Source organism: Vombatus ursinus, unplaced genomic scaffold (assembly GCF_900497805.2).
Source record: "Vombatus ursinus unplaced genomic scaffold, bare-nosed wombat genome assembly UNPS02014779.1, whole genome shotgun sequence".
Lineage (NCBI taxonomy): Eukaryota > Metazoa > Chordata > Mammalia > Diprotodontia > Vombatidae > Vombatus > Vombatus ursinus.
In genome coordinates this window covers 37,716,979-37,740,109 of record NW_020954557.1, presented here as the reverse complement: position 1 = coordinate 37,740,109, position 23,131 = coordinate 37,716,979, and the positions used below count along the sequence as shown (strand labels likewise).

Sequence of the window (23,131 nt, the reverse complement as noted above, 5' to 3'; positions counted from 1 at the left end):
GGTTGGCACCAGACTGTGAAGGGATTAACATGTCAACAGCGGAGTCTGTATTTTTTTCTAGAGGCAAGAGACACTGAAGTCTGACCAGAGGAATGACATGGTCAGACCTCATTTACCCCTCATTTCCCAAGAAATTCAATCATTCTTAATCTGAGAACCTATAGAAACTGCAGTTGTCATAAGAGAGAATAATCTCTAAACAAGCTTTAAAAAAATCTATAATTTCTCATAACTTTTGAAAATGTTTTTTTTTAACCTGGTGATCCTACTACTGGACACATATTCCAAGGAGGCCAAAGATGAGGAGATAATTTACATATGTAGCAAAATAGTTGTAGCAGCACTTTTAGTAGTAACAAAAAAATGCAAACAAAGCGGATCTGCGTTGATTAAGGAATGGCTGGAGAAATTGTTGTATATGGATGCCTTAAGAAATTACAAATATTAAGAATTCAAAGAAACATGGGAAGACTTGCGTGAAAAGATTTGAAACAGAAAACAAAACCAGAAAAACAACATACAAAACAAAAAAAAAGAAAGGAAGGAGGAAGGAGGGAGGGAGGGAGGGAGAGAGGAAGGAAGGAAGGAAGGAAGGAAGGAAGGAAGAAAACAATACTAAAATTGAGACTAAATACAATGAGAAATCTTGGTTCCAGGGGACATACAAGGAAACAAACTTCATTTTTGGAAAGAGGACTAGAGGGAGGGAAGAAAGGAAAAAGAATTTATTAAGCCAGGCACTATGACAAGCACTTTACAAGTATTGTCTCATTTGATCTTCACAAAATCCTGGGAGGTAGGTGTTATTATTATCCCCATTTTACAGTTGAGGAAACTGAAACAGACAGAGGTTAAGGGCCAGGACCACATAGCTAGTAAGTGTCTGAGGCTGATTTGAACTCAGGTCTTCCTGAGTCCAGGCACAGCACTGTATCTACTCTGTCACCTAGCTGCCTCCACTAGGGATGTGGAATATTGTACATACAAACAAAAGGTATGAATAAAACTTTTTAAAATTAAAAAAATAGATTTTAAAAACCATGTGTCACTAAGACATAAACTAATACAATTGGACAAATGCTAAATAAAATTCCAAACATAGGAGCTACATTCCACAGATCCCTAAGTTTATGCCACTAAGACATAAACTAATGCAATTGGACAAATGCTAAATAAAATTCCAAAGGTAGGAGCTACATTCCACAGGTCCATTTTCCTAAGAAGGAACATCCCTAAACAGTGAACACTGGGTTAAAGGTTAGTAAGTCAGAAAATTCAGTTAACCAAAACACTTCATTCCTGACCTATACCAGTTACAGATGTTACTATACCACAATGTTTTATCAGACATTTGGCTCACTAAGGGATATTCTTTTAAAGGTGATTGTTTGGTTTATCCACCAAAATCTTAATGTCTCTTCACAACGAGGTGGTTACTCTAGATCAGGGGCAGGGAGCCTGCATCCGTGAGGCCACATGTGGGCTTCTAGGTCCTTGGGTGCAGCCTTTTGACTGAGTCCGTTTTACAGAACAAATCTTTTTTGTTTTGTGAAGTTTGCATTCAGTCAAAGGGCCACACTTGAAGACCTATTGGGCCACGTGTGGCCTCAAGGGCACGGGTTCTCTACCCCTGCTCTAGATCTTCAAGGTGATACTGGCAAATCAAGTATTTTTTTAAAAAATTTTTAATTAAATACCTATTAAGCCCCAGGTATTGTGCTAAGCTCTTGGCAATGCAAAGACAAAAGCTTACTCAAAACCTCCTAGGTGAGTTTCCATTCTCATAGGAAAAACAATACGCACTATATGTTTATGTATTCAAAAGATACACAAAGTAAATATAGTAACCTTTGGGGTAAGGAGCTTAGGGGACCAGGAAAGGCCTTACTATAGAAGGCAGTGTCTAAACTGACTCTGAAAGAAAGTCAGGGGTTCTAAGAGGCAGAGGGAATATATCAGAGGCATGAAGGACAACCAGTGCAAACACATGGAGACTGTCTTGTGGAAGGAGGAGCAAGAAGGCCTGTTCCTCTGGATCACAGGGTAATGTGGAATAAGGCCAGAATGGGGTCATGTTGTAAAGAACTTTAAATGCCAAACAAAGGACTTTACATTTGATCCTAGGAATCGGTCAGAAGTCACTGGAATTTACTAAGTAGGAGAATGACATGGTCCATCCTACACTTCAGGAAAATTTTCCCCTTTGGCAATAGTGGAGAATATATTAGATTGTTGAGAGACTTGAAGCAGGGAGACCAATTAAAAGACTATTGCATTATTCCAAATGAGAAGTGAAGAGGGTTTGATCTAGGAAGGTGGTTGGTTGAGTGGACAGAAGGGACTGTCATTTTGGAAATAAAAACAACTGATTAGATATGTGGGATGCGTGAGAGTATAGACGACACTGAGGTTATGAACCTCGGTGGCTGGGAGGATAGTAGAGCCCTTGTTAGAAATCAAGAGAGAGGTAGGTCTTGCAGAGAGGATAATGAGTTCTGGTTTAGACATGTTGATTTTAAAATGGCTTGTTGTTGTTTCAATCATGTCTGACTCTTTGTGACCCCTTTTGGGGTTTTCTTGGCAAAGATACTGGGGTGGCTTGCCGTTTCCTTCTCCAGCTCATTTTGCAGATGAGGAAACTAAGGCAAACAGGGTTAAGTGACTTGCTCAGGGTCACACAGCTAGAACGTGCCTGAGGTCAAATATCTGAACCCAGGAAGGTGATTCTTCCTGACTCCAGGCCCAGCACTCTATGCACTATGGCGCCACCTGGCTGCCCCTTTCAAATGTCTATAATGTCAGTTTGAAATGTTCAACAAGTAGTTTGCGATATGAAACTCACTCAGGGGAGAAGCTAGTGGTTGATAGGAGTCATGTGCATAGAGATGATAATTAAACTCATGGAAGCTGATGAATTCACCAAATGAGTGAATTAGAGAGAAAAAGAAGAGGGCCCCGTACAGAGCCTTAGGGTAAAGCTGAAAATGCCCTGAGCATGTGCCCAGAAATGGAGTTTGTGCTCGTCAATTCAATTCAATAATTTATTCATGACCATTGTGCCAGGCACTATGCTAATTATGCAGGGGAGAGAAAGGGGAATACAAAGATAAAGGAGCAGGTAGATGGCAAAATAGATAGAGCACCGGGGCCTGGACTCAGGAAGACCTGAGTTCAAATCCAGCCTCAGACACTTACTAACTGTGTGACTCTGGTCAAGTCACTTAACTCTGTTTGCCTCAGTTTCCTCATCTGTAAAATGAACTAGGGAAGGAAATGGCAAACCACTCCAGTTTTTTGCCAAAAAAACCCCAAATGGGTAGAGAAGAGTGGGACACCACTGAAAGGACTCAAGAACAACAACAAAGATAAAACAAAACAGCACCTGCCCTCAGGGTGTTTACGCTCTAATGGGGGGAACCTTCACTGATAAATAAACACAAAATAAATACAAAGCGATTAGGAAGGAGGTAACTCTGTCCTAACACTAAACTAAAAACTGGAAGATTAAGGAAAGACAGTTACTGAAAGGAGCTGAGAATCCCAAAAGGTGGAGAGAGGTAAGGTATGTTATGGGAGCTGGCCTAGCTAAGTCCAGAGAGACTCAAGAATCAAAGGATGACCACCGGATAATGATCCCGACCAACCCATGAAATTGGGGCTATATGGTATAGTGGAAACACTGTAATTGGACACAACTGGCAGGAGAGGAAGAAAATTTATACCAGAAAATACAAAGGACTCTAGAAAGAATCACTTCCTCATTTTTTCCAACTGCCTTCCCCGTTCTATAGGAATTCATCGTGTTTTCTTTGAACTGAATTTCATGACATTTACCTCCCCTGCAGTACTTAAAGAACTTTAGTCAGACAATGGGAAAGAAATTACATGTTGATTAGATTTAGCAGGGAAAGAGAATATCATCTGTAAATTAATCAGCATGCAAATTATTTGACTCGTGCATCCTCATGATTTTTTGATTGAATGAATGGAGTGATGCATTAACAGGAGTCCTAATCAATCTTTGAGACTTTGCACTGGGGAAGAGGAAGAACAAAATGATCATGAGAATAATTCAAAGTACTTGGAAGCAAAGATTTCTGATAAACCTGATCAAATAAAAATGGGTCATCCCTTCCTTTGTTCACTGCTAGAACCCACTCAAAATTCCAAGCCCAGATCAGATATCATTAGAAAAATGAATAAATATCATTCAGACTTAACTATAGATTCTTGAAGGCTGTGTGAGCAAATTAATTATCGTTCCATTTCTTGACTTGAATAATTTTCCCTAAAGAAAGCTGGTGGTAAAAAATAGTTTCTGGGGGCTTTTTTTCAGAGTGGCTAGTCTATGAGGTCTCCATAGCCAGAATGAAGCCAAAGAAAATAAAATTGATTTTTTATTTGGTTAATGTAGACAACCGATCCAAATAATTCACAAACTACTTAGGCTCCAATAAATCATGGTTTTAAAGATTTTTTTAATCCAAATAACTAAAAGTGAGCTTTAAAGAAGAATTTATCTATCTTGACTGTCTACACTGTATGAATATACTGAATCCTCTAATGTGCTTTGGCCTAGTAGACCTGTCCTAAGGGAGTTGAGAATAATACTCATGGGGGCAGCTAGGTGGCGCAGTGGCTAGAGCACTGGCCCTGAAGGCAGGAAGACCTGAGTTCAAATCTGGACTCAGACCAAACACTTGACATTTACTAGCTGTGTGACCCTGGGCAAGTCACTTAACCCCAATTGCCTCACTAAAATTAAAAATAAAGAGAGAGAGTAGTACTCACTATCAAATTATCAATGTGGCTATTGTTCAATTTCTGATATTCACCGTGATGGGAAAAAGTCAGTCTAAGAGATGTTCTCACATTGTCACTATTCCATAAAAGGGAAAAGTTCTTCATACAGGGCTACCAATCACCCAGAGCAAAATCATATGACATGGAAATGGAAATGGAAATTATCATCAATTTACAGAACCTTTGATCAATTACTAAAATCTATTAACTTAGTAAGAAAAACAGAGGCATACAGAGGAAACTAATGGTATAGTTTACATATCAATACTGTGATTTAATTAAGGAAACACGGAATGTCTACCACGTGCAAGGCACTATAGCAGGCGTTGAGACAGATATAAAGATACATAAACCCATAGTATTTATCCTGAAACAGATTATCACATAGACTATGGGAGCTAAGATACGCACACAAAAACACATAGAATGTCACAGAAGTACAAAGAAGTATATACATAGTTCCATGAGCATTTAGAGGAAAAAAACATCATTTTCAGCTAGGCAGATCACAGAAGGCTAAGCCCTAAAAATGATTAGGATTAGGATTTCAACAGAGAGGGAAAGGAAGGAAAAAGCATTTATATAACACCTACTATGTGCCAGCACTGTGCTAAGCATTTAAAAAATATTAATCTCATTTGAGCTCACAACAACCCTGTGAGGTAGGTCCTGTTATCATCCCCATTTTACAGATGAAGAAACTGAAGCAAATGGAAGCTAAGTGACTTGTCCAAGGTCACACAGCTAGTGAGTGTATGAGGCTGGATTTGGATGAAGATCTTTCTGACTACAGGCTCAGTGCTCTATCTACTGCACCACCTAGCTACCCCTAAAGACTGGTACTCAGTCTACCAAGTCTCCACAGCCAGAATGAAGTTAAAGAACAGGTAAAGATGAGAAGGTAGAACATATTAGGTGTATGGAATGACATGAGGCATTAAGCTCAGGATTTGCTTAGAAAAGGGCAAAAAGTATGGTTCTGTACATGTGCTATGTGGAGGGGAAGCTACAAAGTTTAGTTACAGATTATGAAAGGCATGGAATGCCATACTAAGGACTTTATCTGGAATGAGCTAGGAAGCCACTGAAAGTCTCAGAGAAGGAAAATGAGAGTAGTATATTAGCTAGTTTACTCACCTGTGAAGAATAGATTGAATCTTTCCTCACTGAAAGTCTTCAAGTAGAGGGAGTATGACACCTGTTGGTTATGATGTAATAGGGATTCTTTTTGGGCATGAGGTCCTATGTAATTTAAAACTTAGAGATCCTATAGAAGAGAGACACTAAAGCAAGGTTGGTTTGTTTGTTTTTTTTAACACTTCAGTGGGTTGGTGGATAGATTTCAGGGGGTATGTGAAATTGGTTGGGAAACAAAATTCCATCTTTATTTTCAATAATCTCTAACTGTGGTTCGACATTTCCTTCCAGTATTAAGGTAGGTAATAAACGTTATTCTGAGATGGATCTGTAGGCTGCATCAGACTGCCAAACGGATCTGTGATACAAAAAGGTTAAAGAACCACTTACATTAGAAGCATAGAAACTGGCTAGAAGAACATTGTTTCAATTTAAAGTTATTTAATTTTAAAGGAAGTTTACAGTCAGCCTGAAGATGTACAGGGGAACAATAACCAATTTGTCTCTTAAAACATGTCTTTTAATTACATTTTTTCACAACTAAGATTCCTGCCAATCGGTCAATAAGCATTTATTAATCCAAAAAGAGGGTATCCAAAAAGAAGCAAAAAAACAAGGAGCTCACAGACTGATAGAGGAGACAAGATAAACAAGCTATATACAGAGTAAATAGGAAATAATTAAAAGAAGGAAGGCACCAGAATTGAGAAGGTTTGGGAAAGGTTTGCTGTAGAACTTACCTGCACAACTTGTAGACTTCTTGGGGCCACAGATAGGTTAGACTAGAGACAGACTGAGGATGGTTGCTTGCCCCGGGTCACGTGACAACAGGAGAGTGCGCAGTGGCAACCCTACATTTTTCAGGGGTGCCAGAAATCCATTGGCAAAGTAGTGTGTAAGATGTGCAAGCCTGCTGGAGGTGAAATTTTAATTGGAATTTGAAGGAGTCTAGGAGGCAGAGATAAGGAGGTAGAACATTCCAGGCATGAGGAAAAGCCAAAGAAAATGCCTGGAGATAAGATATGGAGTATCTTGTTCATGAAACAGCAAGGAAGCCAGTCTCACTGGATTAAAGAGTATTGGTGGGGTATAAGGTGTGAGAATGGAGAGTGAGGGGAGGGGGGAGGGATGAGGTTATGAAGGACTTTGAACGCCAAAAAAGTTTGTATTAGATCCTAGAGATGATAAGGAGGTTTTTTGTTTGTTTGTTTGTTTGTTTTTTGTGGGGAAGGGAATGTGAGATGACATGGTTGGACCAGTGGTTTTGGAAAATAACTTTGGCATTTGAATGGAGAATAGAGGGATTTGCCTTGTCGAGGAATAGGGCCACCTCTTCATGTGAGACAAGATTAACAGAAGATAGGGTAGGAGAAGGCATCTGAGTGATAGAAGATGAGGAAGAGGAGAAAAAAGGAAGCTTATGGTACATAGCCACAATTTTTTCTATAAAATACAAGGCAAGGATCTCAGCTGGAAAGGTGGGTCTAAGGAGAACTATGTGAGATTTGAGGACAGATAAAAACAGTTTGGAAGAGCCACTGTGGAGAGTGAGATAGTGAGTTGATAAGTGAAGTGCAGAAGGATTGTAGCGGTGAGGGCCCAGCTGAAATTATGTAATATAAATTTGGAGTGGACCCCGTTAGAAGGGTCACATGATTTTCTCCACCTTCATTCAGCAGCATATTTGTAGGAACAAAGGTGGCAAATGGTGGAAGTCATCAAAGGCTGAAGCTTGGCAGAGCACGATAGATGATATGATAAGGAGACCAGAGGATGGGGAAAGAGTTGAATTAATTCACTATAAGATGAAGATGGGAAAAACAGGAGAGAGTGGATAGTGCAAAGATGATGGCATGGGAGATTGAGGGATTAGAGGTCACAGTGTAGATGAAGAGTAGTATTTGTTATGGAAAGGCAGAGGGAGAGATAAAAAGCAAACAAATTATGGTCAGATGTAGAGATTTCAGAATTCTTGAATATGGAGGTGGTGTATTTGTGGATGATGACAACAAGATCAAGGGTATGATCATCTCTGTGTGTGGCTGAGGTAGGGTGGAGGAGTAGGTCATGGGAAATGAGTAGGCTGAGAAACTGAAAAGTGAGTGTGTTTGAAGAGATGACAATGTACATCCCCAAGTATAAGGGCAGGAGTTGGGGAAGAAAGATTGTGAACCAAAGGCTAAAAACATAAGCATCATTTTTTAAAAAGAAATAACTGGCTTCCATACTAGGTGAATGAAGTAGTAAATGGTAAACTGTGCAAAACTTGTTGACTTTCCTATAAAACAGTTCAAAGATTTTAAAAAGGTAAATGTCACATTACTGTAAAACATCCATGTAACTCTACACTAAAATCCTACTTCAGTGCTGGGTTGTGACATGGAGGTGACCCTATATTCTCAGACTATACCAATTGATTACAATTATATCCTATCAGGCTAGAAAGGTTTTAAGTATGAGCCCAGAGAGGGACTGTATATCCAGCATCTCAGTATTGGCCTTAGTAAGTCCAATGAGGTGAGGCTAAATTACCAGAGGGTTGGTGATGAATTTAGGGGCCACAGCAATTCATAATGCCATTATGGAAGAGTTAAAATCTACTTCAGTGGAAGAAATAAATAGTTAGAGACATAACTAAGGCAAGGTGATAGTGGCTCTGACCCAAGGCACTAAAATTTAGAAAGCAAAAAATATAACTGAATTTAGCACCTTACATCATAATTTCAAAAATGGTATTATTTCTTTGGTTCATAAGACCTTAGTTTGGAGTATTTCTATTCCACAAGTTGTTAATAACCTATAAACCATTTAAAAATGGAGAGAAGGTCAAGAGAAAAAATAACATTGACAATACTAGGGAAGATCAATATTTAAATAAAGTGTTTGGAAACTATCTTTTTATAATACCAAATTTTACTTCCCTTTTTTCTACTCCCATTCAACTGAAACTTCTTTTTTGGAGGTCACCAATGACTAGGTAATCACCAGAGCCAATAACTTGCCTTTTCTTGACCTATCTAAAGCTTTTAACACCACAGGCCATTCACTTTTTCAAACTTTTGACTTCTGAGATCCAGCAGTATCTTCATTCTCTTCCCTTGTCTCTTGCTTGGCTCCTTCTCCATTTCCACCTCCTCCTTTTATTCTCTAAATGTAGGTGTTCATCAAAGGTCAATATCAACCCTCTTCTCTTCTTGAGGATCTTATCCATGCCAATGGCTTCAAATAATTGTGCAGACAATACCCAAATTCACAGACCCAGTCCCCAAATTCTTTCAAGCTCCTGTCCTACCTGCTAAAGATTTCTACCCAGATGCCCTACTAGCATCTAAAACCCAACATGTCCAAAACTGAAATCATCTTCTCTCCCTCAAATCAACTCCTTGTCCTTACTTCCCAATGTCTGTGAATGACAGATACCACCATCGTCATAGTCATACAGGCTTGAAATCCCAAAATAGAATCTTAGAATTTAAATGTTGGAAGAGCCCTCAGTAGCCATTCACTCTAATTCACATACAAAAGGATTCCCCACCATGACATTCCTGACAAGTGAACACACAGCCTTTACTTGAACATCTCCAAGGAAGACCTACCACTTCCTGAAACAGCCCATTCCATTTCTGGACTTGTCTAATTACTAAGAAAATTTCCTTAACATTAAGTCTAAATTGATTTCTTTGCAACTTTCACCCAATGTTCTGGTCAATGTTCTGGGACCAAATAGCACAAGTCTAATATTGACTAAACTGAGACTTGATTAAGCCTCAGTTTCCTCATCTGTAAAACTGAGATCACAGAAGCACCTACCACAAACTGTCTTTGTGAGGATCAATGACTTAAAGACAAATAATGTCCCCTTCCCCCCCAGCCTTCTCTTCTCTAGGCTAAATATGCCTAGTTCTTTCAACCAATATTCACCTTTAACTCTTCTTTCTCTCTCACCTCAAATCAATGAATGGGTGTTGCCTCAGACAAACTGACACCTGGGAAAGACCTTAGCTTAAAAAGGCCAAGGTCTCTCCCTGCAATTTTGGGCCATTGCCAATCATTCTGACCTGTGTCTTGCCAGTAGACTCAGATGATTCTAGAGTGAGGCTGATGACTTTGCACAGCTCTGCCTCACTTAAATCCAATTCACTTGCAAGTCAAGACATCACTCTCCTGATGTCATTGGTCCTCTTTGAGAATGAAGGATGAACAACAACAAACAATGGCACCTGAATTTGCAGTACTTGGCTAATCTGATTCTTTATTTCCATTACCATTGCCACCACCATAATTAAACCACTTCTCCCCAGGACAGATGCAATTGTCTTCTAATTGGCCGCCCTGCTTCTGGGCTCCCACCAACATTCCATCCTGTGAATAAATGCCACATTAATTTTCCTAATGTTACTTCTGCACTCAAAAACCTTCAATGCATCCTGATTTCCCACTGAAAGAAATCCAAAGTCCTGAACTTACTATTCAAAACGTTCTGTAATCTGACCCTAAACTTCCTTTTTAATGTTATTATCCTTTACACGTGTATATCCATCATATGCTGCAGACAAACCGTATTACTGGGAGTTCTCTAAACATGCCCCGTTCTTTTCCACCTTTGTATCTTAGCCCATGTTACTCTCTCTACCTGGAATGCCCTTCTGGTCACCTGGAGTGGCCTCATCCCCTCTTTGCTTACTGAAATCTTATTCATTCTTCACAAACCACTTCTTCTAAGAACCCTTCCCTGACTGATGAAACATGCTTTACACATAGTAAGCACTCAATAAATATTTGTTGAATGAATAAATGCATGAAAGTAATGAATAAATGTTATGTAAACATTCGGTTTTTTCTTACAGCCTCGCACACCTGTGTTTCTGTCATCTGTCTTAGCTCACCCAACAAAAGAGCTTGACTCTGTTTTTCAAATTCAAAGCCGATCAAGCACCTGTATCATCATTAACAACACTAGCAAAACAAATAGTAAAGTGCTTTTTATTAATGTTTAAAGTGCTGTGTTCTGAATACTAAGAATGCCCTGAAAGGGAACATCTGTCACTTTGAGCACGTTGACATCATTTTGAACCTCTTTAGGGCATTTTTTTTTATTAAGGAATGGAAAACTCCTCCTGTTGGTTAACTGTGAGCCTAGATAGATAGGTAGATAGATAGATAGATAGATAGATAGATAGATAGATAGATATAGATAGAGGGAAGGAGGGGGGAGAGAGAAAGAGAGAGAGAGAGAGAGAGATATGAAGAAATGAGCAAATAAGCAGATAGATAAACAGACAGATGGTGGTCACTCTAAACATACTTACTAACAACAACAAATGTGATGGTTCATTTATAGATTAGGATTTGTTATGTTACAGGGTACATTACTTTGCTTATAAGGTTAAGTCTGAGCATGGTAGGTGATTAAGGAAAGATTGTTTGTTTTTTAAAGCTGATCCTCCTAAGTTTACTATTTTGAAACTATTTAGTTCAAAACCCTTTAGCTCCCATTTCTCGAACTCTCAAAGATTTAGAGTCATGCTTTCCTCACCGACACCCCTATGGTACAGTGAATACTAGATGATGGCAAACAAGAACTGTGCCTGAATCTCAGCTCTGCCTTTTGCTGTCTATATGATATTGACCAGACCTCTGGACCAAACCTCTCTGGACCTCAGTTTGCTCGTTTGTAAAATAAGGGGTGGGGTGAGAATAGGTGATGTCTAAGCTTTAGATCTGTTGGACCTATGAGATAGAGAGTATATCATCCCCATTTTACAGAGGAGGGAACTAAGGCTCTGAGAAGTTGGATTCCCCACAGTCACACAACTAGGAAGTGTCACTCAAATCTAGTTGTCTTATGTTTAAATCCAGAGTTCTACTTACTATTCCTTATTGCTTATTAGGCCTCAGCAGGATTATTGTTTATTAATAAAACCTTGAATGTTTTCTTCCTCGGGATTCACCATGAGCCATTAAAAGCAATCTTTAAAATGATTACCCTAAAATGCAAAATAGTAAATTAATAATATTAACTTTTTAAATTTTAAGCGCTTTCAATTTCAAAATTATCCTTGCTTCTTCACCCTCTCTTCATATCCAATAGGTTGCCAAGTTTGGTCAATATTACCTGCACAACATCTCTCTAATCCAGGCGGAGGGAACCCATGGCCTCAAGGCCACATGTGGCCTCTAGGTCCTCAAGTGCGGCCCTTTGACTGAATCCAAACTTCACAGAACAAATCCCCTTAGTAAAAGGATTTGTTCTGTAAAACTTGAACTCAGTCAAGGACTTAGAAGGCTACATGTGGCCTCAAGGTAGGTTCCCTACCCCTGCTCTAATCCATGCCCTTCTCTCCATTCACATAAGCCACTAGCCTAGTACTGGCCCTGACTGTCTCTCACCTGAATTATAGCAATATCCTTATCCTGGAGGAAGCCTCCCAGCCTCAAGGCTTCCAGATCTCCAACTCACCCTCCTCACATCTACCAAAGCGATATTCTTAACAGACTGGTCTGGCTATGTTCCTCCCTGCTCAAGAAGCTCTAATGCTCCATCTTGACTCTAGAATAAAATATATTGTCTGCCTGGGATGGTTATAGAGCACTTCCCTATCTGACTTCACCCTGCCTTTCTGGATTGATTGCATATTGCTTCTTTTTCTGTATCCTATATTCCAGCCAAATTGGCCTAGTGCTGTCCCTTCCCTTTTAAAGCATCTTTAATGTTTTTATAATAATTATTTCTATTATTGAAATATTTTATTAATCTGTGCTTGTTCTACTTGTACTACTTGTTCCCTACTAAACAAATTTTAGTTTATTTTATTTTTAAATAATTTTATTTTTTACCAATTACATGTAAAAACAATTTTAGCATTCTTTTTTTAAAGTTTTGAGTTCTAAATTCTATCCTTCCCTCTCTTCCCTTCCCCCTCCTTGAGATAATAAGCAATCTGATATAGATTCTACATGTGCAATCATGTAAAACATTTCCATATTAGTCATTTTGTACAAGAAAACTCAAAAACAAAAGAAGGAAGGAAAGAAAGAAGGCAGGAAGGAAGGAAGGAAGGGAGAAAGGAAGAAAGGAGGGAAGGAAGGAAAGAAGGAGGAAAGGAAGGAAGGAAGGAAGTCTATATTCAGACTACATCAGTTCTTTCTCTGGAGGTGGATAGCATTTTTCATCGTAAGCCCTTTGGGGTTGCCTTGTATCAATATATTGCCGAGAATAACGAAGTCATTCACAATTCTTCATCATACAAAATTGCTGTTACTGTGTATAATGTTCTCTTGGTTCTGCTCATTTCACTTTGTATCAGTTCATGTAAGTCTTTCCAGTTTTTTTTTTAAATCATCCTGCTTGTCATATCTTTTGGTACAATTATATTCCATTACAACCATATACCACAACTTGTTCTGCCATTCCCCGATTGATGAGAATCTCCTCAATGTCCAATTCTTAGCCAGCACAAAAAGAGCTGCTATAAATATTTTTGTACAAATAGGTTCTTCCCTCTGACCCCCACCTTTTTATCTCTGTGGGATACAGATCTACTAGTGGCATTGCTATATCAAAGGGTCTGCACAGCTTTATAGACCTTTGGGCATAGTTCCAAATTGCTCTCTAGAATGGTTGGATCAATTTACAACTTCACCAACAGTGTATTAATGTCCCAGTTTCTCCCCACGCCCACCAATATTTATCATTTTCCTTTTTTGTCTTATTAACCAATCTGATGGGTGTGAGGTGGAACCTCAGAGTTGTTTTAATTTGCATTTCTCTATTCAATAGTAATTTAGAGCATTTTGTCATATGACTATAGATAGCTTTGATTTCTTTGTCAGAAAACTGCCTTTTAATATTTTTGATCATTTATCAATTGGGGAATGATTTTTATTCTTTTAAATTTGATTCAGTTCTCTATGTATTTGAGAAATTAGGCCTTTATCAGAGATACTTGCTATAAATCCCCCCCTCTAATTTTCTGCTTTCTTTCTAATTTTGGTTGTGTTGGTTTTGTTTGTGTGAAAACTTCAATTTTATATAATCAAAATTATCTATTTTCCATTTCATAATGTTCTCTATATCTTGTTCACTCCTAAATTCTTCCCTTCTCCATAGATCTAACAGGTAAACTATTCTATGTTCTCCTAATTTGCCCTAAAATTGTCCATTTCACCATTTCTCATGGCACAAGAATATTCCATTCCATTTTTATGCCACAATTTGTTTAGCCTTTCCCTCATAGGATATTCCTTTGTTTTCTAATTTTTGACTGCCATAAAAAGAGTTGCTATAAATAATTTTGTTTATATAGATCTTTTTCCTCTTTCTTTTAGTTCTTTGTATCATAATACAAAGCCATTGAGTGATAATACAATAGCTCTACCAGTGATATTGCTGGGACAAGGGGTATGCACAATTTATAGAATGTGGGGGCATAGTTCCAAATTGCTTTCCAGAATGGCTGAACCAATTCCCAGATCCACTAACTATTATACCTGTTTTCCCACGAATGTTTTTCCAACATTTGTCATTTTCTTCTTTTGTCATCTTTGCCAGTCTGACAGGTATGAGGTACAACCTCAAAACTGCTTGAATTTGCTTTTCTCTAATTGTTAGTGATTTATAACATTTTTTCATATGATTGTTGATAGCTTGGATTTCTTCCTTTGGAAAGTGCCTGTTTATATCCTTTGACCATTGGCCTGCTGGGGAATGGCTCTTAGTCTTACTAATTTAATCAGTTGAAAGAAGATCTTTATCAGAGAAACTTGCTGGAAAGATTTTTTTTTCTCCATTCTCTGCTTCCCTTCTAATTTGCACTATATTAGATTTCTTTATGTAAAACCTTTTAATTTTATATATTCAAAATTGCTCATTTTATCTTATGTGATCCTTTCTTTCACCTGTGTAGTCATGAAATCTTCCCCTCACCCCTATCCATAGGGGAATTGCATATGTTTATTGTTATATGTGTTTTTCACTATGTCATATTGAATTATGCTTGTTTTGCTTTTCCATTATAAGTTAATTTGCTCATATATTTGTTTTATGTTTGTATTATAACAATATCATCCCATTTCTCAGATTTGTCCCTTAGCTTCTGTTAAACTCAGGTCAAGTGTCAACTCATCATGAAAAGCAGAAGAACATCTTACAGAACAGCACCACCACCACTCACAGCTGCTAGTGCTCTCCTTGGACTTATTTTGTATTTATCTTATATTATTTCGTATTTTCTTATTTTTGTTTATGTTGGTTTTCTCTAATCAGCTAAGCAGTTAGGTGTGGCAGAAGATATAGCACTGGGTCTGGAGGCAGGAAGACCTGATTTCAAATATCACCTCAGACACTAATTGTGTTACCCTGGGCAAATCACTTAATCTCTCTCTGAGTCGGTTTCCTCATTTGTAAAATAAGCACAATAATAGCACCTACCTTCCAGAGTTGTGAAAGTCAAATGAAATAGTATTTGGAAAGTGTTAGCACATAGTAGGTGCTTAACAAAGTTTTGTTCCTTTTTTTCTCATTTCCATAAGAATAATTCTATTTCTTGAAGGCAGGTACTAATCAAGTTTTATTTTTACATCTTCAGTGCCTAGCACAGTGCCTGGAACATAGTAGGTGCTTTAATAAATGCTTTTGATTGATTTCTGCTTAACTCTCCTCCTCTACTTCCTCTTTCCATTCAGTAGAAGCAAAATTCTATTCACCAGCCAGTAACAAAAAATTAAGTGGCATAAGAAAAAAGCTCACCTGCCTCAGAAACATAAAAGCCTGGCTCTTCCTAAACAAATGGCAGATTTAAATATTTTCAATAATTAAAAACATGTCCCAAAAGTCTTGGTGCAGTTTTCAGTTATTAAAGCTATAAAAAGCTTAAAATTACACTAAGACTTTTGGGACACTCTATATAGAGGAGGGAGGGAGGTGGAGAGAATGCTTAGAACCAAAGCAAGTGGTTCTGCTTTCACACAGAAAGCTCAGATAGAAACCTCAAAGTATGCACAATATTAATCATGGTACAAACAAAACAACTGATGATACATTTAGAGGATTATTTCAGAAAGAGGAATAAGTACTATAAAGGAGACTATAGTATCATAGATTCAGAGTTGGAAGGGATTTTAGAGGCTATCAAATGCCAAACTTATTTTACAGATAAGGAAACTGAGGCCCAGAGAGGTTAAGTGTCATACTCAATGTCACATAGCTAGTAGTATCAAAGGGAATTTTAATTCAGGTCTTCCTGACTTCTTAGTCATAATTATATTAGAAAAGAGATAAGGAAAATATTAGAATCTGAAGGGGGGGGACCATCAATACCAGAATAAAGTATTCCCAAATGTTCTCTCTTGCTGTCTCTCTGTTTCAGTGTCTTTCTCTCTTTCTGCTTTTCTGTCTGTCTTTCTGTGTCTCTGTGTGTGTGTCTCTATGTCTCTCTCTCACACACACACACACGTACATGGTGAATATTAGATGAAGAATTGGAATAATACAGTAGAAGCAAGGCCACGTTGTAAAGGTTACATTTCAAGTGCCATAGACGGGGAGTGGAGAGGAAGAGTGTGACTTGAATTCACAATAATTCTAAGATTTTAGTGAGGCCATGTTGGCAAAGGGACAGAAGATGACTCGGGTAAGTTCCAGACTTGTTGCAAAATATTTACAAAGAAGAAAAACAAAAATAAGTTGCCCGATGAAGTTAAAAAAGCAGCAGCTAGTAGGACAACATAAAAAATTAGGGAATGTATGGAAAGTCAGAGAGATAAAAAGCAGCATAAAAAACCAAGACAGGCTTACAGGGACAGCAGATATAGCTTTTAAAAAATCAAGAAGAGAAACTAAGAGGACAAATAAGAAAAGAGAAGAACCCATGAGCAATAAGGACAAATAAAATGAACAGAAATTGAGATAGCCATATTCAAAACTGTACCATACACAAGGTGAGAAAGGAGAGTGGCAGGGACGAATCAGAAAGGGAAATTAGAAAACTGGAACAGGTAGCAAAAAGCAGCCAAAGCGAGGAGAAAACCACGCTTTCCTAGGCTAGAAACAAAGGTGACATTGGACTTCTCACCAGCTACGTTTGAGTTCCTTTGCCTCCACTATCCCACCACCACCAAACAGGCCCCTAGTTCAACAGATATCACTGATCTTAGAAACAAATTTCTCTCCTCCCAACCACACTTTCAGAATTTAAAAACCAAAAACCAGCAATGAGGCAAATGCTGACTGCAGAATGAAAAGGAGATGAACTGAAAACCACTAAAACCCTGAAGCTATGGTATCTCTGCCTTTGATACTCTTTTAGGTTTCTTCTCCATCCTTAGACAAAGAATTGATGAGGAGCCTAGGAAAATGAAGAGGAAGGAATACAATATGAGTAGTATTTATTGGATGGTAGAAGATGAAGGAGTCTAGTAAGAAATAAGGAGTACAAAAATAGGAGAAGTTCCATCAGTAAGAATAAAAAAAAGCAAAGAAAGAAATAAGGAAGATACATTGCTGGGTTTTATGTTTGACATCAACTGTTCGACAACTGATTGTTGGAGAGTAAGGTAGTACAGTGGATAGAGTACTGGGACTAGGGTTGGGAAGATTTATCTTTGTGAGTTCCAATCTGACCCCAGTCACTTACTAGCTGGGTGACCCTGGACAAGTCCCTTAACCCTGTTTGCCTCAGTTTCCTCATCTGTCAAATGAGCTGGAGAAGCAAATGGCAAACCATTTCAGTATTTTTGGCAAGAAAACCAATGGTCATACACAACTGAAATGACTCAACAAAAACCTCAACTATTTGACTTGCACAGCTGGATACAATTTTTGTGATTATTTAAAAGCAAACCAGGTATACAAGAGGACTTAAGGAAATGCTAGCAATAGAAAAAGAAAGAGAACTTTTTGAGTATCGACTTCTCATGGATACCCCCAAGATTTTGTAAAGTTTTGTATGATAGGATCTCTGGAGTTATATTTAGTATTCTAGTGGAGTACACACTTGTTGAATCAAAATAACATCTTTCAGCAAATTGCAGCTTAATGTGAAACCATTTGGTTTTTCCTCAGAGAAGAAAATGAATTACAATGTGCTCACCTTTGTTTTATGCTTTTGTTTATGGACCTCAGTTATCCTTAATGTAGGGAACTCCTGGTATGGAGATTCCCTACACTAAGACAGGCTGGCAAGTCATCTGTAATTTATGGTCTTAGAGCCTCCCACTGGATCCTGGGCCACCTCCATTCCTCCTGATCTATATCTTTCCAATGGACCCAGATGGCTCTGGAGGAGAAAGTGAGGCTGGTGACTTCGCACAGTCCTCCCTCACTTAAATCCAACTCACTTGCATGTCATGGCATCACCTCCATGATGTCATGGTCCTCTTTGAGAATGAAGGACAAACAACAACAACAATGGTCTTAGGGAATTGCCAGGGAGCTCTGAAACATTAAGTGACTTGCCCACAGTCATGCAGATATTATGTGTCTGAGGGGTAGCTAGGTGGTGCAATGGGTAAAGCACCAGCCCTGGGGTCAGGAAGACCTGAGTTCAGATATTATGTGTCTGCATCAGGACCAGACCTGGACCTGCATAGGTCATGGGGCAAGTGTGCCAGTATACCTAGGCCCACCCATCATACTGTCTATGCCTACCTATTAACCCATGTCTTTCTTATTCCACCACTGGCCTGCTCTCTCGCCTATACTATACTGGCTGTCAAGCTGAGTTTGTTACTGATAAATTGTTAGTAAAGCTGATGTTTTGGGTGGGCGTTCTATGACATAATAGATCTGTAAAGTAGGGACACAGAAAACCCATACTGGAGATTAGATTGTTCTGTATTGGAATCTTTCAGATGAGGTTTAAAAAAATAATTTTTTTCCATTTCTTTCACACTCTGAAAATTCGTTCTGGTTAAATGAGTACTAGACCTATATGCAGCTGAATAGGACAGCTGGAAGGCTAGTTCACAGAATCACTAGAAAACTTTCATGACCAAAGAAGTATATTTGCATTTCTTGTGAATCCTAAAAATACTATGGAAAATTATATACAACATTAACATTTTCAGTCAATGAACACTGACTGAATTGTAAGTGATTGGCTTTCAAAGCCTTGGCACCTGGGTACCAAAGCTTAAATCACTGTTTAAAAAAATGAAAGTGACTAGTGACCATGTGGGTAGCTAGATGGCATGGTAGATAGAGTGCTGAGCCTGGAGTCAGAAAGACTCATCTTCCTGAGTTCAAATCTGGCCTGAGACACTTACTAGCTGTGTGACCCTGGGCAGGTCACTTCACCCAGTTTGCCTCAACTTCCTCATCTGTAAAATGAGCTGGAGAAGGAAATAGCAAATCACTCCAGTATCTTTGCCAAGAAAATCCAAATGGGGTCACCAAGAGTCACACATGACTGAAAAACAAAAGTGACTTCACAGTACAAAGAATATTGTTTTGTCTTTCTCAACTCTATGAGCATTTGAAAATCATCTTTTTCCCAAGTGTTTACCTTTAAATCTAGTTATCACTTTAACTAAGTCTTCTCACAAATATAAAACATACTCACTAAGAGGTTAATCACCGTGTTAATTAGAAGTTAAAAATAAGTAAATGCACACTTTAAGAAGTTAATTATTAAGAGCTTTTTCTTCTGTCTGAGCCTAATGATAACCAAGTACCGGCCCGTTTGGTCAAAACTCAACAGTCAAGAATATTTCACATTTATATAGTGCTTTACAATTAAAAAAAAGTCATTTTCATAATAATCTTCTAAGTTAGAAGCACAGTTAAAATAGCTATTTAGAGATACAGAGAAGCAGTGTGGGTCAGGGGCTAGAGCAGGGCTAGCCTGAGGATCAGGATGAAGATGACTGCAGGCCAGTGACTTAACTTCTTGGTGTCCCAGGGTAGCCCTCTAAGACTACAACTTAAGGATGATTTGCCAATTTAAAATTTGCTGATTCTTTCTCTGGTTTCAGTCTCCTGTTTCTCTCTCTCTTCTATCAGTGCAGCATTTTGCAAGCATGTCAGTGAAGTGGTTATTAGCATCTTTATCATCAAGCTCTCTGAAGACGACAAATAAAAACGTTGCCAACTTTATACTGCAAAAACTGAGAATTACATATTTGAACAAAAAGCACAAGAGTGTCAATATAAACAGAAGAGGTAAATAAGCCCTTGGAAAATGAAAATTCACCTAAGAAGTTATTGACTCCTCCTCACAGGGGTGGAGTCTAATTTGGACACTTTGCCAGACACTGAGCAAGGGAACTAAAAAGTGCATTGCAGTTAATGGACTAAGGGGTCGAAGTGGTGTTTTTCTTTGCATTAACATTAGATTGCTAGGTCTAAAAATTAAATATAAATTAGGACTGAATTCTTTTATTATTATTCAGATATATTCTGAAAACTCATATTCCTTGTTAGTCTTGAATACATCCTGATATTTTTTTTTTTTAAACAGAGATCTACATAGCCCTCAGAGTCTTTGGGTTCCCAGTAAACCACTAAGTGTTGGAAAGTACTCAGTAACATTAGAGTTATAGTAGATAAATTCTGATTTATGGAAGCACATGAAGGACCTCACATGACAAGTTTCATATTGGACGTAGCTTTATCTGTGTTGAGAGCACTGAAGGGCATCCAATTGGAATGTCACCAGTGGCTACTGAATTGTGGGGGGGGTGTCTAGCTAGGACATTGAAATGGTCCTACCTTGTAAGCATCAGGAATGTTGACTGTCTCCCCATGTTCCCCAACATAGCCAATGATGCCTTTTCCCCAAGGCACCTGCACCTCATTAGAGTTCTCAGTGCTGCTGCAGGGAAGGAATGGGGTCCCAGCATGCACATCAAAGAACTTAGAGACCAGGCTCTTCTTGCCTGAGGCTGTCCCCTCCACCAAGAACAGGGAGCATCGGTCAGCATCCACCATGAGGCAGACAAAGATGAGGATCTTGTAGCTGAGACTGGTGAGGTCCAGGTCGTTGGAAATCTCCTTGACCAGCTCCAGGAAGAACTGGCGTTCGTTGTTCTGCTTAAGGTGGCACTTGTAGTCAATAGCCGTTGGAGGATATTGGGGTAAGTTCACCCGAGACTCCAGGAGGGCGCTGAGAATGTGGGCAGTGGTTGGAGGCAGGGAGCTGGCCTTTCGGAGCAGGGCCCTGCGCCTCACGCTGCTCAGTGGCTCTTGGGCCCTGGATGTCACTTGCTCATCATAGGTCCTATTCACGTGGATGGCTTTGGACCGGGCAAAGCTCTTTCTCAGCTCTTTCTGGGAAGCCCTCCGCTGTAGGCCCCCATCTCCTCCACGGCTACTACTGGCCCAGTTGGGACTCATGGGAACGTTGCTACCATCTCCCACACCTGCACTGGGCTGACTGTTCACAGACCCCTGATGGACGGAGACACCACAAGTACCACCACTAGCAGCAGCAGCAGCACTGCTCTCGAGGGTCCTGGCCTCAGAAGCAAAGTGGCCTGCGGTTGAGACCCTCTGATTTTGGTCATGCTTCTTCAGCCACTTCTGCACCTGCTCCTGCCTCCCCTTCCTCATCAAATAGTCTTCGAAAAGATCTGGGTGCCTGTCCAGGAAACTTTCCACCTCCCCAAAGTCCAGGCAAGGAGCTGACATGGTCCCAGCTGTGACTGCAGACACCTCTGGGACACTTGGGCACAAATTTTTACCTACTGCCAGGGAACTCTTTGCCTCCACATGTTCTACCCCAATCAAGCACCACGAACTCCAAGGGGACCCTTCTTTGCCAGCCTGTGGGTCATGTGGGGCAGAGGAATCCCAGCAGGCAGGTTTCCTCGCGTTCCTCCAGCTCAGAGGGTGGGTCGCATAGGTACTCCAGCTAGCCCTTCTTCCACTGCACTCTGGGTACCAGACTCACAGGTGCCTGGAGCCGCGCTGCTGCCGCAGCTGCTGTTTACTTCTAATCAAAAAAGAAAAAGAAAAAAAGTGCGGAGCTAGCTAGTTGCTGTTGCTGCTGCTGCCCTCCTTGCTTCTGCTGCCCTCCTTGCTTCTGTTTCTGCTGTTATCGAAATCGATGAGTGGACCACAGTGAAAGCAGTAAGGGAACTGATGCTTGGATGTTAGGGGGGTTGGGGGAGAAAAGACACGCCCCTGAGTGAGGGGCAGGGACTGGAGGGAGGGAGCAACGGAGGAGAGGGATGAAAAGCTCAAGTCAACAAACCAGAGACTATGGCAGGCTGTCGCTCCATGGGAGGGAGTTCAGTAACCAGTGAGACAAAAACCACGGGGATCGGGGTGGATGGCGTTTCTGCTCGGAATGGAATGAGGGGAAGAGGAAAGAAAGAAGAGTCTTGTTCTTATCGTCTTCCCTCCTCTCCTCGCCTTTTGCAGCCCCCTCCTCCCTTCTCCATCCTCCCCTACCGGGTTATTCAGCAGCATTTGTTGCAAGGATCCCAGCAGGAACACAGCTGGGACTTTAAGAGGAAGTGTTTGTGTTTTACAAGGAAATCAGAACCCAGAGGTTAGTTCCCCTGGAAATGAAGATGGACAAGGAGAGGTAGGGCTATTTTCTGTTTTGTTTTGCTTTTGGAGGGGAAGGGGGGGGTGATTAGAGGTTATTCACTTGCCAGATTAGAGTACTACGTGATTAGTGTCCTGTCCCTGCAGAGAATTCAAGAAATATTAATTGAATTAAATTTCCCCCAAAGTACCAGATAAAGTTCTTTGTGCAAGCTGTTCCGTGTAGCTTGTTGAAATTCATTTACGAAGTAAAGGGAAACCAGATTTACCAGGTAAACCCATTAGGGGAAGCTTAGCTCAAGGTAGGATAATATATTCACTGGCCTGGAGAGAAGGGGATTGGGGAGGGGGGAAAGAGAAGGAGGGAGAGAAAGAGGGCAGGAGAATTTTTTCCCCAATCCTCTATACTTCTATGATTTCTTTCTTCTTCCTCCATGAGTGACTTACCCTGTAATCATTCCTTTTCATCCCCAAGCCCACAGTCAGATGTGCTTTCTATCCCTATGAATTTCTAGTGCTTTTATGTAATGAATTTGATTATTCTTTCTCCAGCCTGAAAGTTCCCTGAACCTGACTTCTTTCTGCAGTTAGGTGTCTCGTTTTTAAAAATATAGCTAGTAAGTCTTAAACAATTCATGGGGAAGGGAGGAGCATGTCAGAGAAGTGGATCTTTGCAGGCAAGTGATCTTACTCCCAGGACAG

General features: G+C 39.7%; 1 protein-coding gene across 1 annotated transcript in view; it reads right to left on the bottom strand.

Moving 5' to 3' along the window:
• The window catches only part of PDE11A (phosphodiesterase 11A), a 464,241-nt gene extending 442,676 nt beyond the window's left edge, over positions 1 to 21,565 (bottom strand). Inside the window, exon 1 of the mRNA XM_027866086.1 lies at positions 20,648 to 21,565. Within this exon, the coding sequence (XP_027721887.1) occupies positions 20,648 to 21,565 (918 nt within the window). The remainder of the gene's footprint in view (positions 1 to 20,647) is intronic.
• Between the last annotated feature and the right edge of the window lie 1,566 nt (positions 21,566 to 23,131).